Consider the following 12677-nt stretch of genomic DNA (forward strand, 5'->3'; position numbering starts at 1 on the left):
AGAAAATAAGTGATGAATGAATAAATATATAGGTGATTTACTAATAAAGGAATGTAAATGAATTAATTAATAAATGAAAACATAAATGATTTATATTAAATAATTGAGTGAGTAAATGAAACAAACTATTTCATGCCCCATTCCACTTTGCCCCTCATGTACTTGACTAATTGTACAATTCATTTAAAATACAAATTAGCTTAATATTAACCAATATTACACTGCATTGAATATTAGGAGGTCTCAATTTATATTTAAAATGTTAATAGCAAGAACTTTATCATTTTATAGTAACAAAAATAATTTTTGACTAACAGCAAAATATTACAATTTGAGTATCAATTTTTTAAAAATTGGCTGTATTACCAACTGCTTTAATCTTCGGCGGTATTTTTTTCTTGACTGGAATAGACTACATATGGTACCACTTAGTTAAAATAACACCAGATAGGTGGAGCTAAAAGCAGAGTAAATATTTCACCATTTCACTTGCCCCGCTATTTCACTTTGGCCTATGTTCCCCTACTTTTAATAAAAACCCTGCTTAAACTGAATTCTGGTAGATGTGAGTGGGTGGCTAGCATGTTTATTTAGACTGTGCTTGTACTATTTTCCTAGAGTGCTTATGTATAACACTAAAAACGGAACCATTTTATAGGTTCTAGAAAAAGCCAAACTTATACATACTTTCAACAAAAGTGTAGATGAAACCGTGGGTTGGATTTATGAAAAAGACATTGCACATTCTTCAGAAGATTATGGTCATGACCTAGAAAGTATAAAAACATTACTCGGACATCATGAAACATTAGAAGTAAGCATAAAATATTTTTCTTATTAGCTTTCATTCTCAATGTGCTACCAAATTGTTCATTTTAAAGATCCAATTAACAGTGTGATTAATATTTTGCTGCTTTAATTAATTAATTATAAAAATATATGCATTCATACCGGCAACTGGATAATTCAAATCCAAATATTGTCGCCTTTGAACACCAATAGGATATCTTACTGTCAACTCTTGGATTAGATGTCTTACCGTTGCTCTGAGTCTTCATTATGTGTCAAACAAAGTATTATCTAGTTTTTCTGAGTAAATTTCATACAAATACACTTTTCTTAAAATATAAATTTATTAAAACTATCCTAGTTGGGGATTTGTAAATTATAAAAGTACCATTTGCAGAAAGTGTAACTGGGAATTACATAGGATTCTTATCAATATTTGCAAGGTGGCAACAGTTTCATGCCATTAGAAATAACTTGTAAAAAATGGAGTCATAAAAATATCATAATGGCCAACTCAACAAAAAGGGATACTCACTACTAGTTTGACTCCCATTTAGACCCCCACACTTAATGCAAATGGTGTATGACCCATGGCCAGCATTCCACCCCCATACACATTAAAGAACTAAACACTGCATGGGGGAGTTGATGGCACATTACTTTTATTTGATAATTGACATAAGATTTGAAGAATCAATCTTTGTACTAAGAGCTACCAAAGTAAGGGACAAGAGCTCCAGCTGCTCTTATGTAGGACAGTCAATAAGGTTATTGTCACATGATCTATCATCATTTCTGAGTCATTTGACAAACACTTGAGAGGGAATAGCTGTAGCTATGTCTACCTTCTGGGTATATGCCTGCTTCAGAGTGATAATCCTATGACCAAAAACTTCAAAGGTGGGATGTGGTAGAGAAAGTGGCTCAGTATTTATGTTTAACAGGAAGACTTTACTTAACACTAGAATTACGGGAGGGGTCATTTTGACCCCAATCAAATTTTTTTGCTAATTACTCCTCAGTATTTCCGCAAAAAGCTTAATCCTTCCTTGACTTTTCCTAAATAATCGTGCTGTGTAATAATAAAAAGTTTTCAAGAAAATTGTAATTCTTTTAAAGCCAAACTAAAGGGTTACAACTAAAATTGCGGGTAGGTGTCATTTTGACCCTTCTCAGAAAAAAAGAACTGAAAATACATTTAGTTATGATAAAACAGTGCAGAAACTCAAAAATGTCTCTTAGAATACATCATTTTAAGAACCTTAAGCATTTATAATGTTTTTGTATATAAAAGGAACCATTCGCCGCTAGCTTCTGAAATGCAACTGAAACAGCACTGGTTTTTGAAGGGCATTTTATACTTTTTTTAAATATTTTATTATGTACACTGAAAATCTCTGTATTCTTTAAATAAACTGTATTTATTATAAATATGTTTATTTTAAACTATTTTTTAAAAATATTTAACATTACGTAGGAAACTATGCTAATTTCTTCTCAGGGGTCAAAATGACCCCCACCGTATTTCTAGGTATAAAAAAAATCGTCATAATTCTAGTGTTAACTTTTTTGCGTAAAGGCTGAACAATAATTCTTTTTATAGCAACTTAAGAATAGTGTTTTACTGAAATGCTTCACAAATGATTTATTATTACTAATAGCAACCAACATGTTTTCTTAAATACCATTACCATCAAACTATCAAAGTTGAACTCCAATTCCTACCTATTACTGATCGATTTAGTTGTTCATTAAATATTTATATATGTTTAGCAAGTTAGCAAAAATGTTGAAATGAAGTTTTCCTCTATGGCCTGTTAAACGTTCAAAGAGCATAAACAGAGCCATAAGTTTAGTTCTTATTTATTGTATCAATGAAAATCACTTATCTATTTCTGAAGCACATTAAAATATTGTACATGCTAACTTCAGTGCCATTTAGTGTAAATTTACAAAAAAATTTCCTACTAGTATCTTTACAATTAAAAAGAAGAAGACAAAAGTTGCTGTTAGTTTTGATGACAGGTAGTAAAAATTTTTGTTGGTTTAAATAAAACTTATTATTTAAAAATGTCCTGCAATTTGTTCTTGCTGTGAAATGTTCCTTCCAAAAATACCCTTCTAGCACTTCATTCTCTATTCCCAAGTTCATTTTTAAAATAGCTTTTGGGTTATTTTTCATTCATTTATATAGTTGTAGATAACATTTGTTTTTAATAACATATCTTGATTCGTCTAGTAAAATTTTGATTTGACTACATAGTTTTAGTTTCAATTAAATATTGGAAATCTATTTCTTTAGGGTGATCTGAAAGCTATTGAGGAACAAGTACAAGCATTGGAGCAAGAAATGGAGACTTTGTCATCTCAATTTCCAGACAATAAAGAAGCACTTCAAGATAAGCTCAATATGGTAACTTATTCTTGGCAAAAATGCAAAGAAAAAGCATCTGTAAGAAGAGAGAAACTTCTTCAGGCAGAACAACTACAGTCATACTTTGATGAAGCAAGGGATTTTCAGTAAGTTGCTCATGTGCCATAAAATTATGCTACTTTCTGATTGTCCTGAACTAAGTTTGCATGTTTCCCAGTTTTGGGGGGACTATAATCACTAGATTTGGATGTGAGTTATAATTGTTGTGTATTTTATCTAAAATTAGCATGTATTGTGATATTATAGTAGAAAACCAATAATATGAGATACTCAGGATCAGCGCTATTCCGGATATCGGAATTTCCCGGTTTTCTGGATCACTATAATAACGCTATTTGCCAATCGTTTATAAAATTCAAATTGCTATAAAAAAAAGTAAAGTATCTTAAATCATGAAGAAAACAGTGTAGAAATGCCTATAAATTTTGAAAGAGTGAAAAATATTAAATGAAAGAACAAGTTTTTAGACATTTGCCGAAAAACTTAACACATTCACCAGACCTTCAGTGTAAAAAAGATTCGGCATTTCTCACACTTTTCACGTAGTCGTGAAGAATCTCCCCCCCCCATGAACAAACCTAATGTTTTGGGTGTTAAAACTTTCTCAAACTGCTTGGGTGCAGATAAAAAGCACCAAATCGACCAGGAATAAGGCACATAGTAGAGCATAAACGTTGCTTATCAATTTCACAAGCAATGGAAAGAAGTAATATTAATGGATCGAAAAAATTATTGAAATCGTTTACATTTAAGTGCTTGATCACAATGAGGGCGATTAATATAGTCAATGGTTTAGGGGAGGGGGTCTGTGTATCCGCCCCTGCCTGTATTATACACATAAAAGCACACTTTTATTAAATATTTCATTTTGAAATAAAACTCATTCACATTTATGTTTATCTTGCAGAGACAAACTCCTTATTATTTGAATTTGCTTCTTGAAGACAAACTTTGACTATTTTTCTTTTAGTGCTTGGACTCAAGAAATGTCTGCTCTGATTACGAACAATGAGATGCCTGGTGATGTTTCCGATTGTGAAAATCTCATAGCACAGCTCGATGGCTATAAAACAGAAATTGATGCTCAGACTCGATCTTTCCGTCATTTTGAAATACGTGGAAATGACATTATTGATAGGGGGCATTTTATGGCAGATGATATTCGTGCAAAAATTAACTCTTCAAAGTCTTCTTTAGAAGAACTCCAACGAGTCTGGGAAGAAAGGAGAAAATTATATGAACAATGTTTAGACCTACAGGTAAGATGCATACTACCAAAGGAAGGTAAAGTGCAGCATCTGCAGAAATGAGGTTTTGAGATTTTTGAAGAAACTTGTTTTTGATTTCATATCAACAATAGTTAAATGTTGGAATTTGATTTTCTTTTCCTGCTTTATTTTCATTGGAAACCAAATAAGCAAGCTAGTACAATAAAGTTAAAGCACAATAAATGACAAAAATGTAAAAAAAAATGAAAAGTTTGCTGATACTGCCCTTTGCCTTCCCTGGATAGCATTATATAAAGCAGTATTTTTATTAATTACAAAAAGTTTGACACAAATTACCCATTAAGAGTCTGTACTGTAATCTAAAAGCACCATTCATGAAATTAAGAGCATTGTTACTCAGGAAAACAAACATCTATCCAGCTATCTTCTTTCAGATATGTAAATTTGAAAATTGATCAATAAGGGCACAATTTATTGAAATAACTTATCTCCAAAGTAAATATTGAATCACTGTTAGTTTGTAGGAGCAAAATGTACAATGAACACAAAAGTTAAATTGCTATTTTGCTACATTAATGATTTTTGCATATTAACTGTCATGTTTTTAGAAGTGTTGATCGAAAAAAATGAAATTTGAAATCTTGAAGTATCCACCAAGAGTTACCTATTCGTGAGTACAAAGCACATATGAAATATTATCAAGTTTGAAGAACTCCTTGAGACCTCTACTGAGGCTAGAACTTCTCCAAAAATGGGAAAAAATGATCAATTCTCAAAATTTTTATGAACATATAAATGCTTGAAATTTTTATTCGAATACCATTCAAATGCTTCTTTTTAACTCTTTTCATATATCTGTAAAATTATTTACATTCTTTACAGTTTTTAGTTCGCTTATAAGCCATAAACTTTTGTGAAATATACCGAAAATGTACCTTTTACTGCTCTTTTTGCAAACTGCAAAAAAATTCTTTTATAGCCCTATATTATATATATATATATATATATATATATATATATATATATATATATATATATATATATATATATATATATATATATATATATATATATATATATATATATATATATATTTGCAATGAATGTACACTATGCAGCTTTTAGTTGGAAATGCAATTATATTTTATTACAGTTACAGCCTAGAACCCACCACAGGAAGGGGGTGGCTACATTTCGTGTTCCATTCTGCTCTTCCAATCCTCCCAGACATGTTTTTTTTTTACATATTTACAATGCATTTATATTTACAATCACTATATGATTTTAAAAAGATTTCTACTTTTCGATTAAGGTTTGAGGTTAGACTTAGGACTCTGTTTTGGAATTGGTGATCACTAGTATAAAGTTTTTCATATAAATTCACATCTAGCCTCTTCCCTAAATACCCATCTACCGACTCACTTACCGGTTTTATAACTGTTTCAACAGCTGGAGTGTGAAAAAAAAATGAATTATTGGTAAAGTTTTAATTGTTTTTGAAAAATCAACTGCTCTTAACTTCGCCAGAACTCAATCAAATGATATCAAAGTACAACTGATTTTAAAAGCGCACAAAAGTATTTGATTGATATTGTCAATGTAGGTAATACATTAATAAAAATGTTTTCCTGATTCCACTGTCAAAAATTCAAGACCTTTCAGTCATTTGCATTTATTAACATGTGCTAGTGGAGTTATAGAACACTCCATTGTTGCATAACTCTTCAAGCTTCAAAACATAATATTGGTGGAAGAAATTTGCTAATAGTTATAGAAGTGTTTCCTGATAGATATATACATGTACTATGTATATGTATGTGTGTGGGTGTGTGAGTAATGTTTGAAGCTAACCCTCCCCCCACCCCTGAAAAAAAAATCTAGCTCCGCCCATGCACAGAAATGGTGCTATGAAAAAAAATACATAAAGCAATAATTTTTTTTATTATATTGTTTTTTTTTGGTATATGCAGCTGTTGAGTTTTTCTGTGTGATTATATTCCTAATTTAGTTGCAGTCAATGGCCCTTGTCAACTTTAGTTCGATTATGATTTTTTCTATAAAATCAAAGTCATCATCTAAAATATTCTGTTGCTAGAAATGTGATAAGCAGTTTTAAGATTAATTATTGTGTTCTATTCAAGGAAACATAAAATTTTTACAAGCTATTTCTATGTTTTTAGTTGTTTAAGAAAAAACTGAAGGAGTTAGAAGCATGGTTGCAAAGTAAAGAACATAATCTTGCACATGAAGATGGAGAATCGATTGAAGAAGTTGAATATCTTCTGAGAAAACATGACCAATTTGAGAAAATGATACAATTGTATGAAAACAAGTTTGAAGAACTCATTGAATCAACTAAGGTATGTTATTTATTATATTGCTTCTCACATGATTTTATAACTCACTACAGTTCACATTTTGACGGAAATTTACCTACGTTAGTAGAACTATTTTTAGGTGAGGAGAAGTGGCTAGCTGGAACAATTTACAAAAAACTCTAAATTCTCAAACTTAGTAGATATTTTCTTTAAAGCATAAATGTTCAATGCTATACACTGAAAGGAATTACTGTAAAAGCAATTTGAGTTTAATGATTTGGACTTGATCCAAATTCAAAAATTCTTGAAAAGTGCAAAAGTTTCGAGGAAACTGATTATCAATAACCTTGAAATGCTTTATCTGATATATGCTTGTCTGGGCAATTATAGGTCCTGTTCTTTCACATTAGTCCCGTTTCTTTACCAAATACTTCTTAGTGAACATTGAAATGATCTTAAAATTCATTATGATACAATTGAGTACTAGAGGTGCTCAGATAGCTGATGTTTTGAATAACCATTCATTTGAGAGGGGAAAAAACATTTTTGTGTCATAGGAACAACATGAAACAAAGGTGATAGTGAACATAAAACTTTTCTTTTTTGTTTTTTTTGTTTTGTACTTTTTACGAATAACACAGAATTTGTAAGTAGATTGAGAATGTTAAAATGGCTGTTAAGTTTGAACTTTATTTGGTGTACAAATCAAGTACTGTCAGCTAACCTGTGCTTTGGTTAATCAGTGTTTAGACAATTGTATATATATTTCAGAAAGTGGGATTCATATTTGAATGATGAGGCATAAAACTATCTGAAACAGAATTATACATGCTAAAATATTGCTTCTGTGTTTCACTTTGTCTATTTTTAACTCATTTCACAGCTTCTGATACAAAAGTTTGTATTACGCCTGTTAGTGATTTATTTTTCTAAAACAAACTTCTAAAATTTGAGGTTTTTTGATATAGATTCGATAATTATACTGTGGTAGCAAATTGTTTATCTTAATCTAATAAAAATAAATTTCTAGTACAAAATATTATCTTAGGAAGAAGCCATAAGAAAAGCTGTCTCTTAATATTCATTCAACAGAGATTACAAAATACTTCTTTGATTTTCATATCTTAACACATTATTGTTTTCTTGCTTCTTGAGTTGACTCCTTCCCCTCTGAGAATGATCATTTATATGCATTTATAAACCTATATTTTACATGCAAGAACTAAACCTAATATTTCTGTTTTTTTTCAACATAAATTGATAAACATTTGTGATATAATATCCTGTGCTCGTAGTACTTCTGATGCATGTGGTAAGTATTTCTTAGAGCACACATCAAACCTAGCAAAGAAGATCCTTACAAATAAACAAAACCGTCCTTATGAGCTGCACAAACTTTACCAGCTTTTTAAGTATACTTCTTTTTTACTCAACTGCGTCTGCGTGACGCAAAGGAGGGTAATGTGTTTATGAGTCTATGTATGTATGTTTGTTCCTATGTCGCATTGTAGAGGCTAAACGCCTTGGCCAATTTTGACGATTCTTACATCAATCAATTTGTCCTAACCTTGGGAGTGTCAATAAACACATGACAGTAATCAAAATTCTCCATATCAACAACCAGTCGCCATATTGTCAGTTCGGGATCATGTCGCATGCTAGTGTTTTTGCTGCATGAGTTTTTTTGTTTACTAAGTCTACCAATTCGATTTTCATCTCTAACAGGTTGCATTTCTTCTTGTCGTGATTCAAGGGACTGAGTTTCATGAAGTGTACTTTCTTGATGGGCTTTTTTAGTTTTGTGAGGAAGATTTGACAGACGATGTATTCTGAGTTCTCGTCATCAGGAGTTATACAGGCTATTTATGTATCTGTGGTTGACTTAAGTTTGCGCATTTTTGCTAAAGGTCAAGCATATGTAGCATTAGCCGAGTTGGTCCCTAGAGGGACTAATAATCAATAGTTTAAACCACCGTAAGTTACTTAATAATCTTCACAATATAAACTCTCTCATTAAAATGACAAGATTGCGAAATTTACCATCTTATTATCATAATAACTAAATCAAATGAAATTAACTAAAAAGTGTAAAATAAAAAATAATTATTAAATAAAAACAAAAAACCCAGACTGCGTAAAAACCAAAAAAAAAAAAAAAACTGAAAAGAAAAAAATATAAGCCCAGTAGTTTACAATGTTATTCAGTACTACTGAACAACTACACCATTGAAATAGTTTTATAATTGATACACACATAAGTATGACAAATCATAAATTCAAAAGCCGAATAGAAGGATCAACAGTTGGGGCCCATTCAAATTTTACAATGTTCTTTGATTGGTCAAAAAGGAATGAGCCCCCCGACTGCTGATCCTTCTATTCTGCTTTTGAATTTATGTGATGTCTTATGTATCGATTATAAAACTTTCAATGGTGTAGTTATTCAGTAGTACTTAGTAACATTTTAAACTAATGTGCTTATACCTTTTCTTTTTAGTTTTTTGGTTTTTAGGCAGTCGGGGTTTTTTGTTTTATTAAGTTTTTTTTTTTCTAATCCAAGTAGGGCTTGTGACCTTAGATTATCAGTCAGTCATCCCAACAGGATGTTATCTAGGGGTATAGGAGTTCTTTCTTATTCTGCCTCAGCTCTGTTTTCTTTATTTTCCTCCATTTGCAATGCAACCAAATAAGATGCTGTTTACAGGAAAATATGTTTATGCTACATTTTGATATATGCTGTTTGCCTGTACACATTGTGAGCCTTGAACTATCTGCAGTAGATGAGTCTCAAAATGAGAGTTATAATAGTCTGATCCTTTTAGGAATATATTATAATCAGTTTTACAGAATAGTATTTCTCCTTGTTGGTCAGTAGCACCTGCATCTGAAAATAAGGCATAATGAATGGTGCTGAACATTCGCACTTCTATCTTGTCTTTCTAAGCTTGCAACATTACTTCTCGTTTACAACGAAAAAAATTCCCGCCTCTCCAAGTTCTTGTTTTTAGAGTAGAAAGCAGTCTTCCATCCTGTCTGATTGTACTCTTGTTCTTTGATTATACAAATTTTAGCCTAAGCTAAACTGTTTTAATATTTATATTTAATAATATGTTGTCAAAGCGATAAGTAAAGTTCTAACACTGACAAGACAGTTTCTTTTTTTCCCTTCATCTGCATGTATTTCAAGTTACACCATCTTTACAAGGGGGACCATACTTTACCAATTTTCTTGGTTTATAATTTCTGAATCACCATAGAAATGTAGTCTCATTGAACGACACTTGTTGATTTGGTTTGTCAAGAGCTCAAATGTTTTGAAAGTGTGTTCTAATATCAGTTTTATCTCCCAGGTGATTCCACGCCCAGGTATGGGGCAATTTGAAATAAATGTTCCTTATAGTAGTTGAATAGTCTATGAGTTTGATTGAACAGGGTGGCGACAGATCAGGGAAATCAGGGAGATCAGGGAAAAGTCATGGAACTTTATTAATCAGGGAAAAGTCAGGGAAATATCAGGGAATTTTGAAAAAAAATTACAAAAAATCAGTTAAAATTGATTTTATGAAGAAAAAAAATTTTTTTTGTTTTACAAAATTAAGTACTCTAATTCCCTACGCCCTTTCCGCCAATTATCTGTTCAAAAAAAAAAGTAAAATAAATGAGGTGGGATTAAACACCTGCCGCATATTTGTGCATCTTTTTTCCTCAACGTCTAAAGTATTGAATCTTGCTTATTAACCACAGTATGAACTTTCTAAGATTGCTTCTTTGTCTGTTAGGTTGTTTATTTTACCTAGCTTGAAATTTCCTTTTACGCTTTCAATGCTACTTAAAATAAACAACCATACAGGCAGAGAGGAAGCCTTCATTAATGCCTTAGCTCCTTTGCCTTTATTCCATTGTCTCGAAGTAATTATCCTACTGTAATCACGATTTCAAGAAGAAATTTTTGGTTTTTGAATTAAGACCTTAAAATCTTAAAAGTTATTACTTTTTCGCATTTTAAATTTAATTGCTAAAATTGAACTTTCAATTAAAAAAACTTTGTTTTTTGCCGTTATACTATTTGTTGTCACTGCAGATTTTAAAGGTTTTCTTTTCTTCAGACTTAAATGATTCTTTAATTTTATAACCAAGTTGTATTCTTCTTTTATATATTTTAAAATTAACTAATTGCTTTTTCTTTTTTTTCCTTGCATTTCAAAGTTGTTTGTTACAAAAGCAATCTAAGATTTTTTTTCGTTACATACTGAAATCATTTAAAATAGAGTTAACTCTTGTATTTAAGTAAATATCTTTATTTTTTCATTGTTAAAATGCTGTTTTCATTCATTAAAACCTATGTTCTTGATTAGAGAAAAGCTCCCTATGAATGGATGTCAAATGGTTTCATTTGTTTTGCATAAATATGTCAATTAGTTGTGTAAGAATAACTACATTACTTCTATTCTTTCACTATTACTTGTTATTCTTGCAACAATTATTATACTGTTTGAAAACTTAGTTCAAAATAATTTCAATTAATTTTTAGTTCTATCATAAATACACATATGTTTTTAAGAGTAATTTTAATAGTTTAATTCTTATGCTGAGTGGTTTCTGGAAGTAAAGGTTTATTTTTTTTTAATTTTCTCTAATCTTTCTGTTGTAGAAAAATTTAATGTACTGTTTTGTAGGGTTTTCCCCCCCAAAAAATTGACTTGATATGTTTTTTTTAAACCATTTTATTTAAAAAGTAGCATCTTTTAAAAATATATCTTTAGTTCAACAACTTTACACAACTTAAAACGTTTAAAATACTGCATTTTATACAAACATACAATAGATTTCAAGTAGAGCAAAGAAAAAAACCATTATTATTAGTAACGTAAATCAGGGAAATTTGGTGAACTTAATCAGGGAAATCAGGGAAAAGTCAGGGAACTTTTTTTCACAGTTCCTGTCGCCACCCTGTTGAATTAATTGCAGGTTTGCAGTAACTATGGCAGGAGATGACATAGAACATCGTACAAGACTTATGCCTCAATGCTCACTAGGGTGGTTCAAAAATACATGTAAAAAAAAAGTGTCTCCTATATACCGGGACACCCCTCAATATTTTTAGACTTGTGGCAAGAAATATTTTGGAAGAATTTTAGCTTCCTATTTCAACTGAAAGAGGGTGCTCAATCCTTCCCCAAACTTCAATAGTATGGGGAGGGGGGTTTAAAAAAATACATCAAACTGAAAAAACGATACATATAATATGCACTAGAAATATGCATATACATTGCGGAAAAAAAAGTTATTTACAAAAAAATGACTGGGGAAATTAAATATTTCTCAATTTGTGGCATTTTCTCTGCTACCGCTAATGATATATTAAAGGGTCATTGAGCATGGTCTTAAAATTCGAGTACGAAGCTAAAACTTTTACAGCATAACACTATTAGAAAGTGTAAAAAAATTAGGGGGTGTCTTGGACTCTAGCTGAAAAAAAAAGTGTTTTTGAACCACCCTAATGCTTACCTGTTTTGCTGCATACATTCAGGCTGAAAAGGGCTGAGAAGGGTACTGAAGCCTCTAGTTATTTTGGATTTTTCGAGTAATAAATGATCATTTTGCTTTTATTTTTTAATCACTTTCTTTCTCAATGTTTTCCTTACGTAGGTAAAATTTCTTTTTATTCTCATAATTCCTTTTGTGTGAGTTGATTTTTTTGTTATAGGGTGTATGTCTACTAAAGAATTATTTACTTCTTCCTCAGGATTTATTTATGTATGTCATGGCACATTGAACTAGGAACTTTGAGTTTAGATTAAAAGGAAAATAATTACTTTATTATTGCTCATAGAGTGCAGCCTAGTGCTCTGTAAAATTAAAATGATCAACAATGCATTCGTGGGATGTCCCACTTGTTGACCAAAG

General features: G+C 30.9%; 1 protein-coding gene across 1 annotated transcript in view; it reads left to right on the forward strand.

Annotated features, from left to right (window-relative positions):
* LOC129219053 (spectrin beta chain-like) overlaps window positions 1–12677 on the forward strand; it is a 321265-nt gene that overhangs the window by 296327 nt on the left and 12261 nt on the right. The window contains exons 66-69 of the mRNA XM_054853373.1: window positions 659–814; window positions 3092–3309; window positions 4194–4482; window positions 6633–6812. Coding sequence (XP_054709348.1) covers window positions 659–814; window positions 3092–3309; window positions 4194–4482; window positions 6633–6812 — 843 coding nt within the window. The remainder of the gene's footprint in view (window positions 1–658; window positions 815–3091; window positions 3310–4193; window positions 4483–6632; window positions 6813–12677) is intronic.

Source organism: Uloborus diversus, chromosome 3 (genome assembly GCF_026930045.1).
Source record: "Uloborus diversus isolate 005 chromosome 3, Udiv.v.3.1, whole genome shotgun sequence".
In the NCBI taxonomy this organism is placed as follows: domain Eukaryota; kingdom Metazoa; phylum Arthropoda; class Arachnida; order Araneae; family Uloboridae; genus Uloborus; species Uloborus diversus.